This window comes from Schistocerca serialis, chromosome 3, assembly GCF_023864345.2.
Source record: "Schistocerca serialis cubense isolate TAMUIC-IGC-003099 chromosome 3, iqSchSeri2.2, whole genome shotgun sequence".
Lineage (NCBI taxonomy): Eukaryota > Metazoa > Arthropoda > Insecta > Orthoptera > Acrididae > Schistocerca > Schistocerca serialis.
This window is the reverse complement of record NC_064640.1, coordinates 417,262,815-417,289,208: the sequence shown is the minus strand read 5'-3', so window position 1 is coordinate 417,289,208 and position 26,394 is coordinate 417,262,815. Positions and strand designations below refer to the sequence as shown.

General features: G+C 44.8%; 1 protein-coding gene across 2 annotated transcripts in view; it reads left to right on the top strand.

Annotated features, from left to right (window-relative positions):
• LOC126470293 (uncharacterized) overlaps positions 1-23,810 on the top strand; it is a 602,478-nt gene extending 578,668 nt beyond the window's left edge. For both annotated transcript variants that reach the window (XM_050098046.1, XM_050098047.1), the window contains one exon: positions 23,466-23,810. In XM_050098046.1, coding sequence (XP_049954003.1) covers positions 23,466-23,616 — 151 coding nt within the window. In that variant the 3' untranslated portion in view covers positions 23,617-23,810. The remainder of the gene's footprint in view (positions 1-23,465) is intronic.
• The last annotated feature ends 2,584 nt before the right edge of the window (positions 23,811-26,394 follow it).

The following is a 26,394-nucleotide window of genomic DNA, read 5'->3' as shown; positions in this document are numbered from 1 at the left end:
GCGCGTGGTTGTCTACCTATCCGGCGTACTCTCAGGTTTCGAAGCCACCGATATACACTCCTGGAAATGGAAAAAAGAACACATTGACACCGGTGTGTCAGACCCACCATACTTGCTCCGGACACTGCGAGAGGGCTGTACAAGCAATGATCACACGCACGGCACAGCGGACACACCAGGAACCGCGGTGTTGGCCGTCGAATGGCGCTAGCTGCGCAGCATTTGTGCACCGCCGCCGTCAGTGTCAGCCAGTTTGCCGTAGCATACGGAGCTCCATCGCAGTCTTTAACACTGGTAGCATGCCGCGACAGCGTGGAGGTGAACCGTATGTGCAGTTGACGGACTTTGAGCGAGGGCGTATAGTGGGCATGCGGGAGGCCGGGTGGACGTACCGCCGAATTGCTCAACACGTGGGGCGTGAGGTCTCCACAGTACATCGATGTTGTCGCCAGTGGTCGGCGGAAGGTGCACGTGCCCGTCGACCTGGGACCGGACCGCAGCGACGCACGGATGCACGCCAAGACCGTAGGATCCTACGCAGTGCCGTAGGGGACCGCACCGCCACTTCCCAGCAAATTAGGGACACTGTTGCTCCTGGGGTATCGGCGAGGACCATTCGCAACCGTCTCCATGAAGCTGGGCTACGGTCCCGCACACCGTTAGGCCGTCTTCCGCTCACGCCCCAACATCGTGCAGCCCGCCTCCAGTGGTGTCGCGACAGGCGTGAATGGAGGGACGAATGTAGACGTGTCGTCGTCAGCGATGAGAGACGCTTCTGCCTTGGTGCCAATGATGGTCGTATGCGTGTTTGGCGCCGTGCAGGTGAGCGCCACAATCAGGACTGCATACGACCGAGGCACACAGGGCCAACACCCGGCATCATGGTGTGGGAAGCGGTCTCCTACACTGGCCGTACACCACTGGTGATCGTCGAGGGGACACTGAATAGTGCACGGTACATCCAAACCGTCATCGAACCCATCGTTCTACCATTCCTAGACCGGCAAGGGAACTTGCTGTTCCAACAGGACAATGCACGTCCGCATGTATCCCGTGCCACCCAACGTGCTCTAGAAGGTGTACGTCAACTACCCTGGCCAGCAAGATCTCCGGACCTGTCCCCCATTGAGCATGTTTGGGACTGGATGAAGCGTCGTCTCACGTGGTCTGCACGTCCAGCACGAACGCTGGTCCAACTGAGGCGGCAGGTGGAAATGGCATGGCAAGCCGTTCCACAGGACTACATCCAGCATCTCTACGATCGTCTCCATGGGAGAATAGCAGCCTGCATTGCTGCGAAAGGTGGATATACACTGTACTAGTGCCGACATTGTGCATGCTCTGTTGCCTGTGTCTATGTGCCTGTGGTTCTGTCAGTGTGATCATGTGATGTATCTGACCCCAGGAATGTGTCAATAAAGTTTCCCCTTCCTGGGACAATGAATTCACGGTGTTCTTATTTCAATTTCCAGGAGTGTAGAATGGCACATGAATACCGAAAGTCGACTCTCAAGATTTGTTTTCCGAATGAATATGCGCGACCTAAATCCTATGAAATTGAAAGGTTCCTACGAGACGAAGTTAAACTTGATTATAACGAACTTATTAGAATACACCTCTCAATAGTGTGCAGTGTTGTCTACGTCGAACTGATTAATGATTCAGTGTGTGACAAAATCATTCGAGTCACTAAACATGGACTCAAATTTCGTCACTCCGATGGACACCGAGCGAGGTGGCGCAGTGGTTAGCACACTGGACTCGCATTCAGGAGGACGACGGTTCAGTCCCGCGTCCGGCTATCCCGATTTAGGTTTTCCGTGATTTCCCTAAAATCGGTCCAGGCAAATGCCGGGATGGTCCCTTTGAAAGGACACGGCCGACTTCGTTCCCCGTCCTTCCCTAATCCGATGAGACCGATGACATCGGAGTTTGGTCTCTTCCCCCAAACAGCCCAGTCTTCCCCATTGTGTCTTGTGTGTCCGGTGGACATGTTGGAGAGGTAACTACTGATCATGCAGGACTGGGTTTACGAAGCATACGCTTCTTCGAACTTCCTTCAAGGTTCCGTCTGACTTGATCATTGATGCCCTACGCCCAAATGGAAGAGTGCTTAGCCACGTGGAGGAAAAATGGTCCAACTTCACGACCTATCCCTTTCTCAATGAGATGCGACAAATCAGAATAGAACTGACACGACATGTACCCTCATACTTGTTCATCGGCGGATGCAGAGCAATGGTCATCTACGATGGACGATCTAAAACATGCTCTGGATGCGGGAAAGATGGCCATGTCTGTTCAGAATGCGTGCAGCGGAGCATTGTGCAAATTCCAGCTAGCGAACCCGTGCCTACGTCCAAGCCGACGCCGGTGACGCATACGCATGTGGACGCGTTTCGAACAGATCCCATCCCGAAGAATGGACAGCTCCACCATCCTGACAGTTTACGGCAACCGCCTGCACCAGAGACCGCCACCTGTGAAGAAACGGCGCACACTTCTGCCACTCCGGCACCGGCGACGCCGTTAACCGACGGGAAAGGATCGGTAAGAGGGATGGAAATTGATCCTACGGTTGTGCCGACAGCTGCTTTCGTCCCTGAGCACCGGGAGTCACTTCCGCACTCAGAAACGGAGGTCCACACTCCCAAACAACGATCGCCGTAGCGCCACGAGAAACGACGACTCGCGCCCTCGGACACCTGCTTAATGCACTCCACGGCAGACGGAGTTGAGTGCAACGACGACACAGTGAATCCGGATGCGCAACGGGAAGTTCTTCCTCCCACACAGCAGTACGACGCGACTCACAAGAGACAGGGGTTGAATACAGACCCACCGGACGGAGATCCGCCGGTAGGATTCCATCCATCCACCGCAGCAACACCTTTGCCTTCGATCAGCCCTGCGGGAGAAACACGACGAGAGATGGACCTCCAGCACAGGAACTGGGCCAGTGAATCCGATACTGACGTACAGACCGACGACGCAGCCACAATGACGGGTGCGGCGTCCACCAGATGTTAACCACGCCAAAGATGCAAACTGCCGCACAGACAGCATGTCGCCGAGCAGCAGCACACAAGTTAACATAAGCGTTCATGTGCGCTTTACGCACTGAGGAACAGCGGCAGGCATATCGAACAGCCTCTGTTAACATTAATACAATTAGAATGCCGATCAAATTGCAATTATTACGAGACATGCTGCGTGCGTCCGACGTCGACATCGTCCTTCTGCAGGAAGTATGTGTCGAGAGCTTCCCCGATCTCTATTAGCACGAAGCGTACGTTACACCCACTACAGCCGGCCGGGGTGGCCGAGCGGTTCTAGGCGCTACAGTCTGGAACCGCGCGACCGCTACGGTCGCAGGTTCGAATCCTGCCTCGGGCATGGATGTGTGTGATGTCCTTAGGTTAGTTAGGTTTAAGTAGTTCTAAGTTCTAGGGGACTGATGATCTCAGAAGTTAAGTCCCATAGTGCTCTGAGCCATTTGAACCATTTGAACACCCACTACAGCCGGCGGCAGCGGAACAGCGATACTTCTACGTGAAGGCATAGTAGCCGATCATATAGAGTACCTGCCGTCAGCGCTCGCAGTGCTAGGAGTACGGATTGTTAACGTCTACGCACCATCGAGGTCCGACAGAAGGCGCGATCTATCCCAATTTTACGCAGAGGAGATTGCGCGCCGCTATTCTTCGGCCGGTATGAACATGTCTTATTTGGAGGCGACTTCAACTGCGTGCTCGCACTAAAGGATCAGCACCCTCGCTATAATTCATGCCAGGAGCTGCGGCAATTGATACAGGACATGAATCTAATCAATATATGGGAGTCGATGCATAGCGACGTAAGCGGCTATACCTATGTTACAAGTCACTCTGCGAGTCGCGTCAATCGAATTTACGTAACGCGCCTTTTCGAATCTGCGATCCTCGATGCGGAATTTTGGCCCGTCGCCTTTTCAGATCGCGTCGCATACATATGCACGGTTTCCCTAAATCGTCAACTAGTTTGGAGGAGTCTCGGTGTTTGGAAATTGAATACAGCACATTTCAGGCAACCTGATTGCAGATGCTTAATTGAAGACACTTCGCACATATGTGAACGACGCCTTCCGATACATTCAACGATGTTGCAATGGTGGCTGGAATGTGTTAAGCCTGCATTGCGCCGAGCGTTGCTTGCATACGGGAGGGAGCCGATGATGTGGACACGCCACACGGCGTAATTTTATTTCACGATGCTCCACGAACTTCCTATACAAGCGCCCTCACAGGATCGGAGTGCTGCTATAAAACGAACGTAGGTCCAAACAATTTCCATAAGTCGACGCCGTGTGGAGGATGTCGCAGTCCGCGCAAGGGCCTTTGGAGAATCGCCGTCGATGTATCACGTTATCATATAAGGTAGCCGCAGAACCATAATACAGACGGTCTTATTGCCGGATAGTCGTCGTATGACAACGCAAAAAGACATTGCCAACGCCTTCGAGGAGCAATACGGTCACCTGTATGAAAGAGCGGAACACGATGTGGCAGCCTTCCATGATGTCCCACGAACGCCATCCGCGTGTCTAGACGCGACGGCCGAACGAGAGTTAACGAGGGAAGTCACAGATGACGACGTAATAGAAGCGCTCGATAAGGGAGCGTCGAACAAGTCGCCGGGCTCGACGAGTTTCTGTTAGAGATTTATCGTACGTTTAAAGATCTCATGACTCCACGATGGATTGCCAAGTACTGCGAACTGATGTCTCCCAATGTGCCTCTTCCTCCTGCCTTTGTGGAAGGAATGATCATCCCCATCCACAAACCATCTGGTGGCACAGAGACACAGGCCTACCGGCCACTGACCCTTCTCAACTGCTACTGCAAGATCTACACCAGGTTACTTGGAGCACGTTTTAAACGCGTACTGCCCCAAGTGATATCATTCGATCAAACCGAGCTAGGAGGGCGTAGCAGTATACAAACGGCACTCAGCGTACTGGCAACAATATGTCGTATACGGTGTGCACTGGTATCGATAGATTTCGATAGCGCCTTTGACAGAGTAAGCCACGCCTATCTTGTGGAAATGATGACGCAAATGAAGTTTCCACGCAGTTTCGTCATCGTCCTGAAGCGGCTACTACAGGGCGCCTCATCCAGAGTGCTCATCAGTGGACGCATAGTGGAGCCCATGACCATGTCACAATCGCTCAGACAAGGGTACCTGCTGACGACGATGCTTTATGCCATCCCTCTCGAGGCGCTGCTCTGCGGGCTCAGGAACGGACTCCAACGAATGACGATAAAGCACCACAAGTTTGTATGCAGGACATATGCGGATGACCTAGTGTTTTTAGCACGGTCGGGCGACGAAGAAAGAGTGGCTTTCATTGGATTAATTTGTATGGTATGGCTACGGGAAGTCGTATGAACATGGCAAAGTCGGAAGAGATGAACATTGGGAGAGGACTCCCGACGGGAAATGTAGCACCATTGCAGCCGATACACAAGATGAAATGCTTGGGGGTTATCTCAGCTACAGATGTTCGACGCACGGAGGCACACAGCTACAGACATCTTCTGCAAACAATTCGTGCGAGTGTTCGAAGTCACAGGTTAAGGGCTCCAGACATGATACGACGGTTTACCTTTGCCAAGACTTATCTAGATTCTCGCATCCCCCACCTGGCCCAAGTTCTTACTATGCCGGTGGTGTTGGCGCACCAAATCCTAGCGGCATTAGGATATTTTGTGAGTACAGGGCTGCTTTTTAAGGTTGCATACGAAACCCTCATCCTTCCTAGCAGTCGTGGAAGTCTTGGGCTAGTCCACGTCCGCGACCGAGCAGGGGCTGTTTACGTAATCACGATGATAAAGATGTGAACTCGACACCAAACAAGTCTGACGGGCAGCTCGATAGACGAACTGGCACCATCTTCGTCTGGCACCGGTAGCGGTGGCTCACATCTCACCATCGCTTGCCCACATACGAAGCCTTTTAATGGAACTCAATTATGTACATATGGAACTGCCGACTACTAGGATGGCAACGGCACCTGATATATAATGCATCTTAACTCGAAGACGGCCGAGTAATGCCGTAGGGAGGCGACAACCAACAGTGACATGTTCAGTAGTATGGCGTACAGTGCACCACATACACCTTGATACGGGGACGCGCGCTATGGTATCAGGTAGAAAATGGGAAATATGTGACTCGTTCCAGGTTACATACAATTCACATGCCGGATACGCCACTGTGTCTACAGTGGGTACAGACGGACATCGCCTGATATGCGGACCTTCGGTGGCAGTGTGCTTTTTGACCCGAAAATGTCGCCTGCTTCCTTCGGGTGGTGCTGCAAGCAATTCGAACCACGGATACTACTTCTCACACATATGACATATTTTCCCTGAACGAAGACCAACGCAGTGACTTGGATTCGGGGAAAGACTATACTTTACCTTTTCCCAGAGGGCATTAAGAATGTGCTAGACGTTTGGCCTTACTACACGAACATCACTCACTGTTTACACAAAATCCGAGATATCGAACATATTACTCTAATTTTTGAGGGAGTGCCTTGCTTGATCCCCCTCCCAGTTGGGGTGTACTGGGAAGGAATATGTAATTATTACATATAAGTATTCTGAACAAGAAAGGCCCAGGACAGTGGAGAGGATCAATCCATCACACGTGAAGACGTACCCGGCAACAACGCGAGGAACAACGGGATTGGCGAGAAAAGCATCCAAGAAGAGGGACGTTGTCCATTATTGTTTAAAAAAGAGAGAGATAGAGAGATATTGTGGTAAACGTCGCACGATGTATTCTTTTTCATCGCATTAAAAAAAAGTGGTTTAGGCGACAGCTCATGATAAGCGGGAAATCGGGGTTCGAATCCCAGTCCGGCACAGATTTTCATATGTCACTAATCGTAAAAAGTTTGGTATTCGTAAGGTAATTAGTTCCCGTGTTGTAACGTGTTAAATAGGGAAAGTTTAATTATAGCCACCCAGTATATATATTTCAACGTGCAATATCCAGTCACAGGCGGCAGGTGGCGGCACTAGCAGTGGATGGTGTATAAAGCGTGTCGGAACACGCGGGAAAAAAGTGCAGTCGTCGTAATGCAGGAACGAAGTTAATTATCTGATCTCCAGAAGGGCACGAACATTAGCGTTTGGGCCAAGGGTATGAGCATTTCAGAAACGACTAAGCTGGCTAAGTGTTCGCATGCCACCGTAGTTAAAGTTTACAGTGCATGGCCAAATGATGCTATCCACAACCGGCGTGAAAGCAACTGTTATGGACCACTTGTCGTATATCATAGGGGTGAACGACGCCTGCGCAGATATCTACGGGCGAATATACGTGCAACTGATGAGCACCTGACCGCCCAGATGAACCAATGGGATACGGACAGTGTCTCCTCACGTCTTCTCAACGATCGTTCAGCGAAAGTTGTTGCGAATGGGCCTCTGCAGCGGGTGCCTGGTTCATGCACCCATGCTGACTGCTGTTCATCAGCTACGAAGGCTGGCATTTGCACGCCAGTACCGCAACTGGACGTCCACTGTGTGGCTTTTTCAGATGAATCACATTTTATGCTCCATCGGACAGATGGCCGCTGGCGTATACGGTGAAACGTTGGAAACCAAACAATATGCCACAGTCGTCGGAAGGGTCCAGCCGCAGGCCGGGTGCGTTATGGTCTCTCCCAGGATTTAAATCCAATAGAGAACCTTTGGGACCACATAGATCGAAGTATTCACGAGAAAGCTAGCGCAGGTGGCCTTGGCACACTGGAGTCTGCATGGCGCCAGATCCCTGTCGGTAGCATCCAGAACCTCACTGACTCGCTTTCCGCAGCTCGTAGCGTTCCGCGCGGCGAAAGGTGGTTGTTCAGGCTTTTACAGGTGGTCTCTTTAATGTGACTGGACAATTCAGATGTTCAAATGTGTGTGAAATCCTAAGGGACCAAACTGCTGAGGTCATCGGTCGCTAGACTTACACACTACTTAAACTAACTTATGCTAAGAACAACACACACATGCCCGAGGGAGGACTCGAACCTCCGGCGGAAGAGAGCGCGCAATCCTTGACATGGCGCCTCAAACCGCGCGGACATTCCGCGCTGAAACTGGACAGTTTATTTGTATATATAGTGTCTATATGACTATAATACCCGGGAATGATTTCGCCTGAATCTCTAAATGTATGGGTAGGTGTGTTTTCATGAGTGTTAATGACTTTTGTCGTGTTAGTTATGTGTCTGGTGTGGCGCAGTTTCAATGTTCAAATGGCTCCAAGCACTGTGGGACTTAACATCTGAGGTCATCAGTCCCCTAGACTTAGAACTACTTAAATCTAGCTGTCCTAAGGACGTCACACACATCCATGCCCGAGGCAGGATTCGAACCTGCGTCGGTAGCAGGCGCGCGGTTCCTGACTGAAGTACCTAGAACCGCTCTGCCACAGTGGCCGGCAGTTTCTGTGTGTGGTTATGCTTTTAATACTTTGTGCTTCTGTGTTAATACACTACAATTGCAACGTCAGTAAGGACAGCAAATAATGAAATTTTGTGTACTGTACGCATACAGTGTAGTAGAAGGAATACGTTATTAAATTTTTAATTGATTTAGAAGTGTCCACGGTAGGGAATTTAGAACACAGAGGTGCCGCTTCTGACAGCAACAATGGCTCTAACACTGCTGGGCATCGGCTTCAGTCTGAGCTTGGGTAAGAGATTTCGGTGCGTCATTCCACGTTGCTTCGGATCTGTGCCAGAGGTCATTAATCGTAGTGGCTGGTGAGTGGTGCGTGCCAGACTCTCGGCAGTCTAAGACCATACACTGATGAGCCAAAACATTAGGACCACCTGCTTAATAGCTTGTTTGTCCGTCTTTGAAGCGGAATACATAACTAATTCTGCACATCAGGCATCTGAAAGTTAGTTAGTAGGTTTGTGGAGTTATGTGGCATCAGATGGCTACGCACAGGTCATGCAATTCGCGTAAATAGCGGGCAGCTGATGTGCGTACTCGATGGTGGCGCCTGATAGTGACCCAGATGGATTCCATAATATTTACATCAGGCGAATTTACTCGCCGAGACATCAACGTGAATTCATTATAATGCCCCTCAAGCATCTGTAGCACGGTTCTGGCTCCGAGACTCGGACAGTTACACTGCTGCAAGATGACATCGACGGCGGGGAAAACATCAAGCATGAAAGGTTGCAGGTGGTTCGCAACTGTCAGCATGTCTTCGATTACTGCGACAGGTACCATGCAAGCGCGGGAGAATGTCTCTCATAGCATAATACTGCTCCCATCAGTCTGCGTCCGTACCGTGCTGCACGTTTCGAGCCGCCGTTCACCTCGGTGACGGCGTTGGAGGAGACGACTACCGATCTAGGGTAGCAAAAATGTGATTCACTCGAAGAGCCGACACGTTTTCATCGACTGACGGTCGAATTCCGATGGTCCCGCCACCACAGCAAGCGTAATGGACAATGTCGTTGGGTCAATATGTGAACACGTACGGGTGGTCTGCTGTGGAGCTCCATGTTCAATAATATACGATAAACGGTGTGCTCCGAAACATTTGTGCGAGCACTAACATTATGCTCTCTCGGCAGAGATGCCACGGGTCACCATCTTCTACTTCACAGAGTAGACAAGACTCCGAACCCCACGCTCTTGAAGAGTCGTTGACGTTCAACGATTAGCGCCTTTTGGTAGTTTCTCTGTCCTCCTACCTCTTTCCGTAGATGCTCAAGACAGTAGTACATCAACATTAGACCAGCTTCGCCGTTTTCGAGATACTTGTTCACATGCTCTATGTAATAATAATCTGCCCTTTGTCAAAGTTGCTTATCTCAGTGGATTACCGCAGTTGCAGTTCATATCTTCTCTAGGCTGTTCACCCATCCGTGTCTGCTCCGCTTACATACTTTCGTTACAGCGTCACGTGTCCGCAACGCCACCAGGCGGCATCCAACGTCGCGTTGGGCAGTGATCATAATGTTTTTGCTTATCAGTGTATATTTACAATAGATGAGAAAATGGACGGAGAACGTGTTGGCCAGGGAAACAGTCGAACGCCCTCTGTACAGAAATATGTCAGGACTAGCAACATGAGATCAAGAATACGTTGGAAATAGGACGCAGCCACCTTCTTAACAAGTTACAAATACAGTGGCCGCTGTCTCCATTTCTGCTAGTGTAAGTTAATCGTACTGTGTACTGAATGGTACCCCGTACCATATACTGGGCCCGAATGACGATGACCAACACAATCTGACAACGTTTGATCTGCTCGGAGTGCGCACACTCAGATGCTGTGCACAGAACTTGAACTATTTTCGGTGGGTGTGCTTCTCTTTGCTGCCACATCAAGGGAAACAGCAAGAGTGGTCGCCGTGCTGACAGTCGGTGGTGCTGCAGACAGCGTCGCACTGCCTGTGAGGATACTTGCTTTTCGGTAAAAATGCCTGTTTCCGGACAAGATACGTGACGTGACTGTATGATCCTGCTAACAAGGGAACCTCCCCATCGCACCCCCCTCAGATTTAGTTGTAAGTTGGCACAGTGGATAGGCCTTGATAAACTGAACACAGATCAATTGAGAAAACAGGAAGAAGTTGTGTGGAACTGTAAAAAAATAAGCAAAATATACAAACTGAGTAGTCTGTGGGCCACATACGCAACATCATGAACATAAAGCTCAGGAGCGCTGTGGTCCCGTGGTAGCGTGAGCAGCTGCAGAACGAGAGGTCCTTGGTTCAAGTCTTCCGTGGAGTGAAAATTTTACTTTCTTTATTTTTGCATAGTTATTATCTGTCCGTTCGTTCATTGACGTCTCTGTTCACTGTAATAAGTTTAGTGTCTGTGTTTTGCGACCGCATCGCAAAACCGTGCGATTAGTAGACTAGTACGTGCCTCTCCAATAGGAACCGAAAACATTTGATCGCAAGGTCATAGGTCAACCGATTCCTCCACAGGAAAACAGATCTGATATGTTCTATACGACACTGGTGACGGCATGTGCGTCACATGACAGGAATATGTTGTCGACCCACCTAACTTGTACACTTGGCGAATGGGTAAAAAGATTCTTCTACCTTGCCTGATTTAGGTTTACTTGTGGATGTGATAATCACTCCTAAAAAAGTGATGAAAACGTAAGAGTTTGTCACATAAACTGATGGAAGATTTGAACCTAGGACCTTTCGTTCCGCAGCTGCTCACGTTACCACGAGACCACAGCGCTCCCGCGATCCCTGTCTCCTTGATGTTGCATATCTTGCCATGAACTACTCAGTTTGTATATTTTGCTTATTTTTTCAAAGTTCGACACAACTTCTTTCTGTTTTCTCAATTGATATGTGTTCAGTTTTTCAAGGCCTATCCACTGTGCCAACTTATAACTAAATCTGAGGGGGGTGCGATGGGGAGGTTCCCTTGTAAGCCGAGCAGACAATATATCAGCACGCTCGTGCTCTAGTCGCGTGTGACTGTTAACATCCTGATTGGCGTTGTGTGTAGTTCTCTCGAACACATCAAATCCAAATTACGTTATTATAGACATAAAATCCTTACCTGGATGTGTGACCCATTTTAGCGTGGCAGTCGAGGGATCCCGATCGACGTGAGCAGCAATATGGAGGGACCATAAGCAGGAGTCTCCATCACCTTGATCGTGCCACTGTCGAATTCTGTCACATACTGGTAGACTTTCTTACTTCTTACACGAGAGGCAGCACAGTCTTCTGAAAAATAACATTCAAATGCAATTTCTGAATCTTACGTTCGTGTTGAAGCCTGTCCCAAAGCATAAAGTACTGGTCACAGATGGCGTATTTGCAGAACTGCTGTTAACGTCAAATTATGGGGCACAATAGAAGTGAAACTAATCCGTACTGTTTCATATACTCAACAGAACGGCCTTCATCATGATCAAAGGTAAGAATTTCCTGTTATTAGTGAAAAAAGTGAAGGTTGTTCATGAATAACAGAAACGTGTTTTATATTAGCATTTTCTAGCGCTGTATGATATATCTTTATTGCTTTTTTTTAAGTTCTACTACGACATTCCTCTGTTTGACGTTACAAATCAACAGTTTCCGAAGAGAACCTGAATTAAACATGGACAATTTCAGTTTTGCTATAAATAGGTACTGTTATTTTTAACTTACGAACAGGAGGATAACACTGTAGAACAAAAATTTTCCGTACTTTGTAGGGCCTTTTATATACGCTCATTCAGTTTCTAGACTGTTCACCGCTTCCAATTTCTAGGGAACTCTAGTAAGACACGGATCACATACGTAAAGAAAGCGATCGTTATGACGTAATGGGTGATAGGTACGCAACACACCTAACGTACACGTAACACAGATACAACCTCAACTGACCGAAGCTACTAGGAAAACTGCCGTAGTCTTTCCTTACTTATGATAATGTTCTGTAGCCTATCGTAGTTTTACAACACTATTTGTGAATCATCTGCAGTGGAATGTAATACATGTTTGTTTTATGTATATAACTAGCTGTACACCCGTGCTTCGCAGCGGAAGTTAAAGAAGCGCCTTTGCATATTGTTTCTTTTTAGGGTCCGTACGTCAGTCGGTAAAAACGGTACTCATGTAGGATTGCTCTGTCAATAAATTCGTTTCTCCTTGCTAAGAAGTTAAATATAATTAAAACCTACTGAAAGAAGCAAAGTAATTTCGTTAAGTTTTTAGTACACAAAGAGAAATCAGAAAATCCATGTATCCTAACCGAGCAAATTCAATGTTAGTTAGTGTTCGTAAGGATACGATTGCAGAGCTTAATTCGATCACTGATGTAACCTTCCGAAAATACCACTTTGATTGATTGAGTGATTGATTGATTTGGGGGAGGGGGCCATCAGCGAGGTTATCGGTGCCATCGGGTTAAGGAAGGATGGGGAAGGAAGTCGACCGTGTCCTTTTCAGAGGAACCATCCCGGCAGTTGCCTAAAGCGAAAACTTAAATGAGGATGGCCGAATGCGGGTTTGAACATCGTCCTCCCCGAAAATACCTCTTTCTCTGAGGTAAAAAATCTAACAGAGCCATTTTTAATGGTTCACAGGTGTACTACGAAACTTACAGTGCCATCAGTAGATGGTCTTTTGTCTACTACGCCTTCACGAAGGTAAACATCCAAACTACTGAATAGGCTCCTATAACATTAATTTACGATCTCTTTTTGTTTTCCTTGATCCGATTTTGATGAAATAAAGCTTATATGTTGCCCCAAGCTATGCTCAAGCTACCTGTGAAAACCCCATCTACATTCTTCTAGTAGTTTTGATGATTATGGTATTCAAACAGACAGATTCGATAGTTTTAGATGAAACTTTAAATTACGATATCGTTTTCATCCTTGATCCAATTTTGATAAAATGAAGCCTGTACGGTACCCAAGGCTACGCTCAATTTGACGGTGAAAGCCCATGAAAATTCGTCTAATAGTTTTGGACATAAGTGTGTTCAAAGAGACAAACAGGCACTCACGACCTTTTTATATAAACTTTTAAATTACGATATTTTTTCCGTGATCCAATTTCGATGAAATAAAGCCTATAATTATGTTCCCCCAAGCTACGCTAAAGTTACCTGTGAAAATCCCGTGGAAATTCATATAGTAGTTTCGGAAATTAGCGTGTTCAAACAGACAGACACAACTGTTTTACAGTTGTATTATTAGTATAAGTAACTGGGTTACATAATAATTACAGCTATGTTACCGTATTGTAGTTGATAAAGAGGCAGTAGCGGCATATATCATTGAGGAGGTTCAAACATTTAGCTTCGGACAGGAGCATGAAGAAGAACTATGATGCAAGTTCAAAGAATAGTTAACCATGCACTAGATACATATATATCTAGTAGAACAATTTATGGTGGGAGTGTTATGGTATAAGATCACTGTAAAGAAACAGAGACGAATGCGTAATATGAGTAAAACGAAGCATAGGGCTGTAGATAGGAAGATGCTGAGTGAAAGGTGTCTGGCTGTCAAGAGAGCAATGTGTGAAACCTTCAACGACTGCTACAATATTATCGAAAGAACTCTCACAAAACCCAAAGAAATTCAGGTCATGTGTAAAGGCTGTTAGTGGCATCAAAGTTAATGTCCAGAGACTCATGGATGGCACACGAACAGAAATTGGAGGTAGCAAAGCAAAAGGAGAAATACTGAAATACATTTTCAAACGTTCCTTTACAAAGCAAAATCGATGAATATTATCCAAATGCAATTCTTGTTGCATTGCATAGACGAAAGAAATATATAGTGGTGTCAGTGGCGTTGAGAAACTGGTGAAATCGTCAGAATTGATTAATCTCCAGCGCTCGATGGAGTTCCTATCAAAGTGTCCATCGAATTTGCGGCTGAGTTAGTCTCACCGTTAACCAGAATATGCCATAGATACCTCTAACAAAAAACCGTACTCAGTGGTTCGAAGAAAGCCCAGGTCACTGCCGCCAGAAGAAGGGCAGCGGAAGTGATCCATAAAACCACTGACCAATATTCTTGACCTCCATTTGTTGCCCAATCTTAGAACATATTCTTAGCTCAAATATAACGAATTATGTCTCACAGAATGACCCCCTCCATGCTAACCAGCATGGATTACGAAAACATCGATCATATGAAACCAACCAGCGCTTTTCTCACATGTCATTCTGAAAGCTATGGGCCAACGCAGTCAGGTAGATGCAGTATTTCTTGACTTCCGAAAAGTACATACAGGCTTATTGTTGAAAGTACGGACTTATGGAATATCAAGCGAAGTTTGTGACTGGATTGAGGATTTCCTGATAAGGAGGACGAAGTATGTTGTGTTTTACTGAGAGTTATGAACAAATTTGAAATTAGCTTTGAGTGTACCCCACTGAAATGGACTGATACCTGGCCGTTCATGTTGTGTAACAATGGCATAGTAGACGATATTAATAGTAACCCCAGACTTTTTTGCAAAAGATTCAGTTATCTATAATGAATTACTGTCTGAAAAAAAAGCTGCACAAATATACAGATAAGGCTTCGAAATGGTACAAAGACTAGTAACTTACTTTAAATATCTATGAATATAAAATTTTGCACTTCACAAAACTAAAAAAATGTAGCAGCATGTGGCTGCAATATCAATGAGTAGAGTATTGTAATAAAACTATCATAGGGTACCGTAGACTATCATAAGTGTGCATAGGCTACAGTAGTTTTCCTAGTAGCTTGGTCAGTTAAGGTCGTACCCGTATTACCTCTATGTTGGGTGTGTTGCAATCAATCGGGCGCTACCTCATATCGATCACTTTGTTTACGTATGCTTTCTGTGTCTTAGTAGATTTGCCTAGAAACTAGAAGGGGTGAACTGTCTAGAAACTGAGTGAGGACATATAGAGGCCTGCTTAACCCACGGAACAGCCTGGTCTACATAGTTATCCTTCGGTCTGTTACCATATCTGTAGCAAAACTGAAATTGTCAATGTTTTATTCAGGTTTTATTTGAAAATTGTTGATTTGTAACGTAAAACAGAGAGAAGCTCTAGTAAAAATAAAAAACAACACAAATTTGTCATACAGCGCTTGAAAACATAAATTCCTCAAAAAAGTTAAATTTAATAAAAGCCAAAACAAAATGATATCAAACATATCTTCGACACTTTGTCGAACTTACGTAAAATATATTTCTGTTATTCACAAACAACTTTCGCATTTATCAATAATAACAAGAAACTCTTGCCTCTGATCATGCAGAAGAACGTTCTATTGAATACAGAATAACAACATTAATTATGTAAATTTTTTGTGTTTATGCATGTGAACTGTACGTGCATCAGAAGTAATTGCTTTGCTTGCATAAAAATGCAGAAGTTACTCGATAAACTAATTTGTATTATTTATAGAATACAATTTATAAGTGTATAAAATACACAATGGACTAACACTGAACTATGTGCGGTTCTAATTATGTTTAAAATAGACAAACAAATAAGAAACGAACGAAGAGAAGTCGTCAGCTCCCAGTTCCTCTCTTACAACTCACTAATTTTTCTTTCCCTACCAATGCTACCAATACTCCCTGTAATCCTACCATTTACTACGTCGTTGGCATACTGTACGAAAACTACCGAGGCATAGATTTGGCAGAGCGTAACTGTATCAATGCTATTGGAATTGGTCAACTCTTTCAAATACCAATGTGTAACAGTTTTGTAGGGATATGAGCTGGTACGATCACACAGGCTCAGTCGTAGGTAAAGCGGGTAGCAAACTTCATTTTTGGAATGCTATGGAACTGCAATTAATCTGCAAAGGAGGTTACATACAAAAAAACTCGAGCGACCTATCTTAGAATTTCTTTAAAGTCAGTACCGCCATTAGACTATTTCTTATTTGCAGTGTTACATTTACACGATCATGATTTCGGCTTTAAAGTGCCATTATCAAGTGTTTTAATATTATACACTTGATAATGGCACTTTAAAGCCGAAATCATGATCGTGTAAATGTAACACTGCAAATAAAAAGCAGTCTAATGGCGGTACGACTTCAAAAAAATTTACAGGGTGTTACAAAAAGGTACCACACTTCATCAAGAGTAGTGACTGGCGTATTGTGACGGGCCACTTACTCGGCCGCCATTGACCAGACGTTTTCAATTGGTGAGAGATGTGGAGAATGTGCTGGCCAGGGCAGCAGTCAAACATTTTCTGTATCCAGAAAGGCCCGTACAGGACCTGCAACATGCGGTCGTGCATTATCCTGCTGAAATGTAGGGTTTCGCACGGATCGACTGAAGGGTAGAGCCATCTGAAATGTAACGTCCACTGTTCAAAGTGCAGTCAGTGCGAACAAGAGGTGACCGAGACGTGTAACCAATGGCACCCCATACCATCACGCCGGGTGATACGCCAGTATGGCGATGACGAATACACGCTTCCAATGTGCGTTCTCCGCAATGTCGCCAAACACGGATGCGACCACCATGATGCTGTAAACAGAACACGGATTCATCCGAAAAAATGACGTTTTGCCATTCGTGCACCCAGGTTCGTCGTTGAGTGCACCATCGCAGGCGCTCCTGTCTGTGATGCAGCGTCAAGGGTAACCGCAGCCATGGTCTCCGAGCTGATAGTCCATGCTGCTGCAAACGTCGTCGAACTGTTCGTGCAGATGGTTTGTTGTCTTGTAAACGTCGTCGGAAACGTGATGGTACGCATTTCTCCTCCTTACACGAGGCGTCACAACAACGTTTCACCAGGCAACGCCAGTCAACTGTTGTTTGTTTATGAGAAATCGGTAGGAAACTTTCCTCATGGCAGCAAGTTGTAGGTGTCGCCACCGGCTCCAACATTGTGTGCTAATGCTCTGAAAAGCTAATCATTTGCATATCACAGCATCTTCTTCCTTTCGGTTAAATTTGGCGTCTGTAGCACGTCATCTTCGTGGTGTAGCAATTTTAATGGCCAGTAGTGTAGTTGTGAGTGCATTATATCGCAGTTAAGTAAATACAAAAGTGGGCAAATTGCTGGTGCTCGTGAATTGGGCGCTTCTGTAACAAAGGTAGCCGAAGTGTATGGTGTTTCAAGATGAATCGTATCAAGGATGACTACTGCATGCAGGGAAACGGGAAAACATTATCCGCTAAGAGACAACATGGACCAAAGCGTTTGTTGACTGGTCGTGACAGACGGACGCTGAAGAGGTTGTGACGAAAAAGAAGAAGAATATAGCTGCTACAGTCCCTTCAGAACTGAATGTAGCCGGCCGCGGTGGCCAAGCGGTTCTAGGCGCGTCAGTCCGGAACCGCGCGACTGCTACGGTCGCAGGTTCGAATCCTGCCTCGGGCATGGATGTGTGTGATGTCCCTAGGTTAGTTAGGTTTAAGTACTTCTAAGTTCTAGGCGACTAATGACCTCAGATGTTAAGTCCCATAGTGCTCAGAGCCATTTGAACCATTTTTGAACTGAATGTAGCACTCGCGAACACTGTCAGCACCAAAACAACGCGAAGGGAGCTCCATAAGCAGGGAACTGCAGGGCGAGCTGGAATTCCAAAACCACACATCAGCGATTCAGATTCCCGTGACAGGAAAAGGTGCTGCTGAAGCCATAAAACCTGGTCTGTGGAGCAATGAAAGAAAATCATTTCGTCAAATGAGTCTTGTTTCAGACTATTTCCAACTTCTCGCCGAGTTTACGTCCCAAGAGTGAAACATGCGGTGTGTTCGGTAATGGCTTCGCCAGCCGTATCGTGGTATTCCATGTGCCCCATGGTCACTCTGCAAGATCGCTTTACTGCCAAGGGTTGTGTGACGACTTTAGCTGATCAGGTCCCTCCCATGGTACGTCTGTGCCCTGGTGGTGATGTTGTTCCAGGACGACAGGGCAGTCACCAGATCTGAGTGTTATTGAGCCTTTGTGGTCTACTTTGGAGAGAAGGGTGCATGATCGCTATACATCTTCATCATCGTTACCTGAACTTGCCACTATTTTACGGGAAGAATTGTATAAGATTCTCTTTAAATCCACACAGGACCTGTATTTATCCATTCCGGGACGACTTGGAGTTGTTTCGAATGCAAATGGGTTTCCTGCAACATATTAGGTATGGTTATCTGCTGTGTTTTCGGTGTTTCCATATTTTTGCCCAACCCTTCTAGATACAGACGTATTACAGCCTTTTCTGTTTCCCACTTTCTTAAATCTATACATATAAAAGAAAGTCGTGTTAGTTACACTATTTATAACTCAAGAACGGCTGGACCGATATGGCTGAAAATTGGTGGAGAGGTAGCTTAGAACCAGGAAGACGGCCATAGGATACTTTTTATCCCGTTGGACCGCTATAGAACGTGGTGTAACAAAAACGCATCTGGCATGGAATAACAAAACGCAAATGTCAGCTAAACGCCACTATAAAACGTGGTGTAACAAAAACACATCTGAAATGTAATAACAAAACGCAAATGACAGCTAAACACTGTCAGTACTTCCAAGATCAACGGTTGCAGACGAAATAAATGCTTTCCTCAAATCATCGAATCTATGGCGCTATGTGAAGAAACTTCAGCTGACAACAAACATGAGAGTTGCATTGCTTAATGATACATCTGCTAAAGATTTCTCTGAGCAATTGCTGACTAACGGTAATGGTCGAGTACCTGTCGAAGAGCTGGCCAGGGTGGCCGAGCGGTTCTAGGCGCTACAGTCTGGAACCGCGTGACCACTACGGTCGCAGGTTCGAATCCTGCCTCGGGCATGGATGTGTGTGATGTCCTTAGGTTAGTTAGGTTTAAGTAGTTCTTAGTTCTAGGGGACTGATGACCTTAGAAGTTAAGTCCCATAGTGCTCAGAACCATTTTGAACCTGTCGAAGAATCGAGAGACCTGATTTCATTTCCTCATAATTTCTGTAACTTTGTCTCATCTAAAGACGAAATTATCAACAAAGTATTCCCAAACATCATTACTAACTACAAAAGTAATGAATGGTTGAATGAGCGAGCAATGTTAGCGGCTAAGAATAAAGATGTAGATGACCTAAACTACATAATTCATAATGAGATCATTGGTAAAATGCATTCATTCAAATCTATTGACTGTGTAACAAATGAAGATGAAGCCACCAACTGTCCAATTGAATTTTTAAACTCCTTGGATGTGCCTGACTTACCACCGCAAAATATACGCCTAAAAGCTGGCTCCGTAGTAATCATGCTTCGAAACATAAACCAACCAAAACTGTGCAACGGTACGCGTTTGGTGGTAAGTGAATTGATGAATAGTGTTATTTACGCGACGATACTCAAAGGAAAATTCGAAGGTGAGGAAGTTCTCATTCCGAGGATCCCGATGATCCCAACCGATATGCCGTTTGAGTTTAAAAGATTTCAATTTCCGATCCGTCTTGCATTCGCCATGACCATTAACAAACCACAAGGCCAGTCCTTGAAAGTTTGTGGTTTCGATCTGGAACATCCATGTTAAGACCGTCTGCGTTGTTTGTTCTTGGGCCTGATAATAAAACAAAAAATGTCGTGTATCACAAGGTACTTAATTGAAGAGTGGAAACTATGCACCAAAAAACATAAAGAATAAAGAATCATTAAAATACTTAATTTTTTGTTTGTATTTCCTAATAAAAAATTAAACTTAACATCCAAAATCTGATTATTTATTGGCTTTAAGGTGGAACAGAGTTCGCCGGGTCAGCTAGTTATCAATATAACAATATTCCTGGTCAAACGCTTTCGCCTAGTCTTACACTGTTACTTCTTATTCAGTTGTATGTAGGCCCCTCAAAGAGTGCAGCGGAATGTTGCAAATATATCTGTCTGTTCCTTTTTTTTCTTTTTGATGTTCCAAATCAGTTGTACTGAACTTACGCAGCAGTGGCGGGGAGGGACTTGCTGAAGAGAAAACTCCTTTTCTCTTAAAATGCTGTCGACGGCGTGCACACGCTTAGATTTACTTGCCTTAAAATATCAAACAGTTCTCCTCGATTGGATATGTCTTTTGTCACCGAGATATTACTTCTTTCAACTGCAAGAACACTGACAGAACCATCTTTTCTGGAAGCAGTGGTGGGGGTAATATTTTCTTGAATTGTGCACAGTCAGAAGAAAACAATGCATGCATTCGGTAGGTTTAAGTTAGGTCGTTCTTGTATCCTCTTTACACAATTTTTACTTTTCAGTTAATCAGCTTTCAGCTACAGAATAGTGAAGTCTTTCTGTTACTGTTGTTTGTATAACTTCAGGAGATTGTATAAAATTTTGTCACTCAGATATTTCACTTATGGCGGTTGCCTTGGAGATGTCTTCGTTCTACTTACTTGCCGCGAAAACGTGTAAACATTCTGCAAGGCACATAAACAAAAGCTGCGCTACATGGAGCCGAGCTGACCAAAGTTGGTAGGGCAGAAAACGAGCCCTGGAAGTTAAAAAGTGGGCTTGGTGCAGCTGGTTCAGACGTCTACCACAAACACTCAAGTAACACGATTTCGTATACGTCTCTACACCTACGTCTACATGACTACTCTGCAGTTCACATTTCAACCTTCAACCAGGCACATTTAAGTGCCCGGCAGAGGGTTCGTCGGACTGCTTTCAGTCTATTTTTCTACCGTTCCACTCTGGAACTGCGCGTGGGAGAAACGAACTCCCAAACATTTCTGTGTGACCTCTCATTTCTCTCATTTTATTTCGATGATCATTTCTTTCTGTGTAAGCTGGCGACAAAAAAATATTTTCGCATTCGGAATAGGGCGCTTGTGATTGAAATTTCGTGAAAATATTTCACCGCAACGAAAACCACCTTTAATGACTTCCACCCCAACTCGCGTATCTTATCTGTGACACTCTCTCCCTTATTTGGCGATAACACAAAACGAGTCGTTTTTCTTTGAACTTTTTCTATGTCCTCCGTCAATCCAATCTGGTAAGGATCACACATCGCGCATCGATACTCCAGAAGATGGCGGAAATGCTTTGTGTAGGCAGTTTCTTTAGTACACCTGTTGCGCCTTCTAAGTGTTCTACCACCTCAATTTAAGTTGTTCGTAATTGTAATTGACAGCCTTTAGATTTGTGTGATTTATCGTGTAACCAAAATTCAACAGATTCTTTTTAGTACACATGTGGATAACTTCATACTTTTGACTGTTTAGACTCAATTGCCACCCTTCGTGCCGTAATGATATCTTGCCTAAATCATTTTACAGTTAGTTTTAACCTTCTGACGGCTTTACTAGGCGGTAAATGACAACATCATTTGCAAACAATCTAGAAGGGCTGCTCAGATTGTCTCCTAGATCGTTTATACACAGTAGATTAGGAACAGCAAGGGGCCCATAACACTTCATTGGGGAACGCTAGATATCACTTCTGTTTTACTCGATGACTTTCAGTCAATTACTATCAACTGTGGCGGATTCAGTTGCACAACTGAGACGATACTCCACAGGCACGCATTTTAATTAGAAATCACATGTGAGGAATTGTGTTAAAAACCTTCTGGAAAGCTAGGAGTATGGAATCAATCCGAGATCCCCTGTCGATTGCACACATTACCCCTTCTGACAACGCCCAGCGTTGCCGCAGGACTATAGACGACTGCTGTTCCCAGTCTATACTTTCGACACCACCAGTAGCCTTTTCTGCTTCACATTTGAACGTTGGCAACAGTGCTGCCACCTATCAAGGCTGTTCTTTTCCTATAAGAAGTATAGTGCCCGACGTATGGAAGTCGCTGTCCAGCAAATGTACATGTATATTTGCGAGGTACGTGTCGTAGTAAACAACTCGTTACAGATTTGCGAATAGTACGTGCATGAGCACTAAAAAAATGAGGAGTTCCTGAGCGTGTTCGGGTCAGCCGGCGATCCCTGCTGGAGGTAGTTCCTCGTTTTAGCAGTCCTGCACGAATAAATGTAGTGGCGACGTCTGAGATATGGAAACAGTTGAGGAAAGTAGGGACTCCATTTGTGGAAGAGGTAGAAACCGGTGCTTATGTACTGAGGAGAAATACGTAAATAAGCGAGCAAAGCATAATTAGTGGAAGTCTATGAACATTATTTTTGATTGTTTACGGTATTGTTGAAGCACACCAGCAGCTTCTAAAATATAAACCAGAAGTGTGTGAAAAAGATTAACATTTTCCTCCGTCTTCATTCTTATTATCAGCATCTTTAAAAAAACACTATATATGAAATTAACTGTTGATTGAGCAGTTAAACGGCAAATGCTCCATTTAGTTCGTAATCCAGTTTTCACCAATGGACCATCATCTTTTTTCTTTAGAAGAGCTATTTCACTTTGCGGAAACTGAGCTACTTCATATGCTTAACAGCGCCGTTATTCGAATAGATGCTGCAAGGTTTTGACTAATGAAACCATTCATATAATAATCGCTTTCAAAAGATCGCGGCAGCTCGCAAACCAGATGGCTGTAAGTGCGAGTGGCCATCCCACACCTCCAACAGGAAGACGACTATGCCTTATGCTCCATTTGACTATCCCACACATCCGGCAGGACGACCACCTTGACTTGTGCCCCATTTGACTGTGCATGTGTAAAGGGGCAGTAGTAGGAGCAATACAGTGATGTGCTGTGTTGTGTTGTGCCTGAGCGCCGAAGACGATACACTGAACGAGGCGCCGCGAACTGTTGACTGCAATACGCCGGGCGCTTCTAAAGACTGTTTTAATTGCTCGGGAGAGGACACGTTATCCAACTGCCCGACTCTCCACAGCTCGCACGGATAGGTCCAGTATTAAATATATATTTTAAACAGGCAATAAGTCTGTCCGTTACAAGTAAAGACAGAAATCGTGTTCCGGAAATGAGGTGTTTGTACCAGGGTATTGCTGTAAGCCCTGCGCTTCTATTTGACGTGTACAAACACGCTTTGTGTCCTCAACAGGTACGGCAGCCAACGACCCTGCCAAGTGGTGACCCGCGGAGCTTCTGGTAAAGACCGTTCGATCCGATCTGAACCGAACGGCTGCCTGGCAGCAGGACTGCGAGACCTGCGGATAGATCAGCCTCACAGACGCTGCAGGCGGTCACTGTAACGGCCCGCCTACATTTCTTGCGTGCCGACGTGGGCGGTTACTGCTCGGCGTCTCGGCAAACACAGCGGACGCAGTGTGTGAGTGTGTGTCGGATGGAACTGTGTGTCTGCTTGCAGGCGTGTGATATTACGTGACCTGCTGCGATGAAGCCGCTGATGGCAATGTAGATTGTGGACGTCACGCCGGAGCGCTACACATATCTATATGGTTTCCTGGGCCACCTTAGGTGAGACACTTCACTTTACCGCATCTTTTTTACTCTAACATAGACAGCCTCCCGTCAGGATTGCCAGACTTCCTGTATGTAAAAAAAAAAAAAAAAGAAAAAAAAAGAAAAATGAAGAATTCATTGTAGCTTCAGTTTCACTGGTGGTGCATTTTGTTTTCACTGCGTTGCGGAAGAGCAACCTGTTTGTGTGTGTGTGTGTGTGTGTGTGTGTGTGTGTGTGTGTGTGTGTGTGTGTGTTTGCATGGGTAAGAGTGTGCATGTGGTGTAGAAATGTCTAAGGCTTGCGAGGAACCAAGGGTTGAACTATAACGGGTGCATTACTATACAGAACCTAGTAAAACTCTGCGTGAACTTCACAGCTGTTAGCCTACATTGAAGCAGCATTTTGTCACAACATTTCGCATTTAGTTCAAGAAAAAACATGTACAGACAGCTTAGTTCATTAGCACGTAGCAAAAGCTGTCGTGATTACAACTTTGAGAGCTGGTCTTCATTCCTTATAAATGCTAACGTCATAAAAAAAATATGCATGCGTCCATATTTAATAGAAATGTCTCACATCAGTGATATTCACAGTTAATGCATCGTGCAATCCTTTCCATAACTCCACCGCCGTAGAAATTCATTAGATTTGCGGTAAAAGAAACACGATACGATATACGCTTCTCAATAATGTTTTTGTAATAAGATTAGAATGTGATGAATACGTCACAACTTATTAATTCCATTTGACCAATTTTGAAATAATTTTTCATAATCGTTTCCATATTGTCAAAAGCAGAGAGAGTAACGATCGTGTGAACGTAGCCTTCAGTAAAATACTCCAGGGTACGTGACTGTGTCGGTATGTTCAGGCCAACACCACCCTGATGAAAACCACTTCCAACAGTGGCCGAAACCGTGGTCTACATAACAACACGACGATGCAGTCACATACCCAACAATATTTTATTGAAATACGCGTCATGTGCGAGCGGTGCGTACCTTTCGGAATGGAGTCGCAGACACGTGCAAGATGTCCAGAGACAACATTCCCTTCAGAGTCTGGCAATCCTGCGAGTTAACCACAAGTCTTGGAATTAGTTGCCTAATTTCAGTATATAGCACAATAAACTTATTTCCCTAATTAGACCACTGACTAACTGATTGCTTGTACATACAATAGACGATTATTAGTACTTATTACCTATTCCATTAGTAGACCTTTCGTAGAAAATCGTTAGGTATTAACAGTTCGTCTTAACTTTTCTGCATGGAAAATCTGGAGCCATTAGCTGCATTCGTGATCATACGTACAATCAAGATTTGCAGTCGACCTCTGCAAGAAATTTTGAAATTAATTCAGCTTATCGCCTATTAGAGCTGCGAGTGCAAAACAGCTTTTAGATGCGGCTGTAGCTACGGTATTCAGCTGGACATAGAAACTGTAACATTCTCTTGCAGCCACTGACACATGTTTTGCGTAATTTGAAGTGTACAGATCATCCAGTTTAGCCATTAATTAAAGTATCCTTTTCACCACAGAATCAAAGAGCTCAATGAAGGTAAATTTTGATATTTTACAATGAACTATTCCAGGCAAGCTGCAAATAGTTCATTTGGTAATGCTTCTTGCAGAATTTTCATAGTATGTAGTTTTGATATTTTGGAATAATTAGAAGAATTAAGAATATATACGTACACGAAAAATCATCCAAACGATATTCTCAATGAACAAATCGAACTTAAATATAAGAATAATCAAAAAAGTTTTACTGACAGTTTGGAAATCGAGAACGGATAAAAACACAGTAAACGAAAACAAAAGACAGTCACAGATACATATCATAACAAAATTATAATATCAATGAAACACAACTAACATTACAAACTAGCAAAAGATTATGATGTAAACGAAAAACATCAACGAAAATAAAGTGTCAATCTAGCTGTCAAAATTATTTCACGAAAAAATTCTACACAAACAGAAATTACATGACTTATAATAATCTAGCAATAAATAGACAAGTGACAGTAGGTTCACCAACTGTAACATCTACAGGTTTACATGAGAATCGCGATATAGCCAAAACAAGCTTTGAGTAAGGAAGAAGCACTACTAATTAAACTATTTGCACCTTGCCTGGAATAATTCATTATAAAATGTCATATTATAACGTATTCTACGCTGCGGGCTCGGCCGAAAAGAAAATTTTTGGTATAGTAACATCAAGTGAAGCTGCGTGTTATGAATATTTATTTACAGTCTTAACAGAGTGGGGTCGAGTACTCTGGCCATCTTCAGCAACATGCTAGCAGTAAAACTGTTGCATTCTGACGTTAGATGAAAATTAATCCAAAGCAATAATAAAACTGTCAAAATTATACGTTAAAAATATTTACGCTACATAAGATGCATGCGTTTAACACTAAAGCAAGTTCACTGGACAAAATATTCACGCCATTAAAAGAGCCCACTGGTCGCTTTGCAGCATTGTACGTCGTGTGGAGCTGATAGCAAAAACAAAAAACAAAAAAAAACCAACGTCAGAACAGGCCTTGAAGGCCTG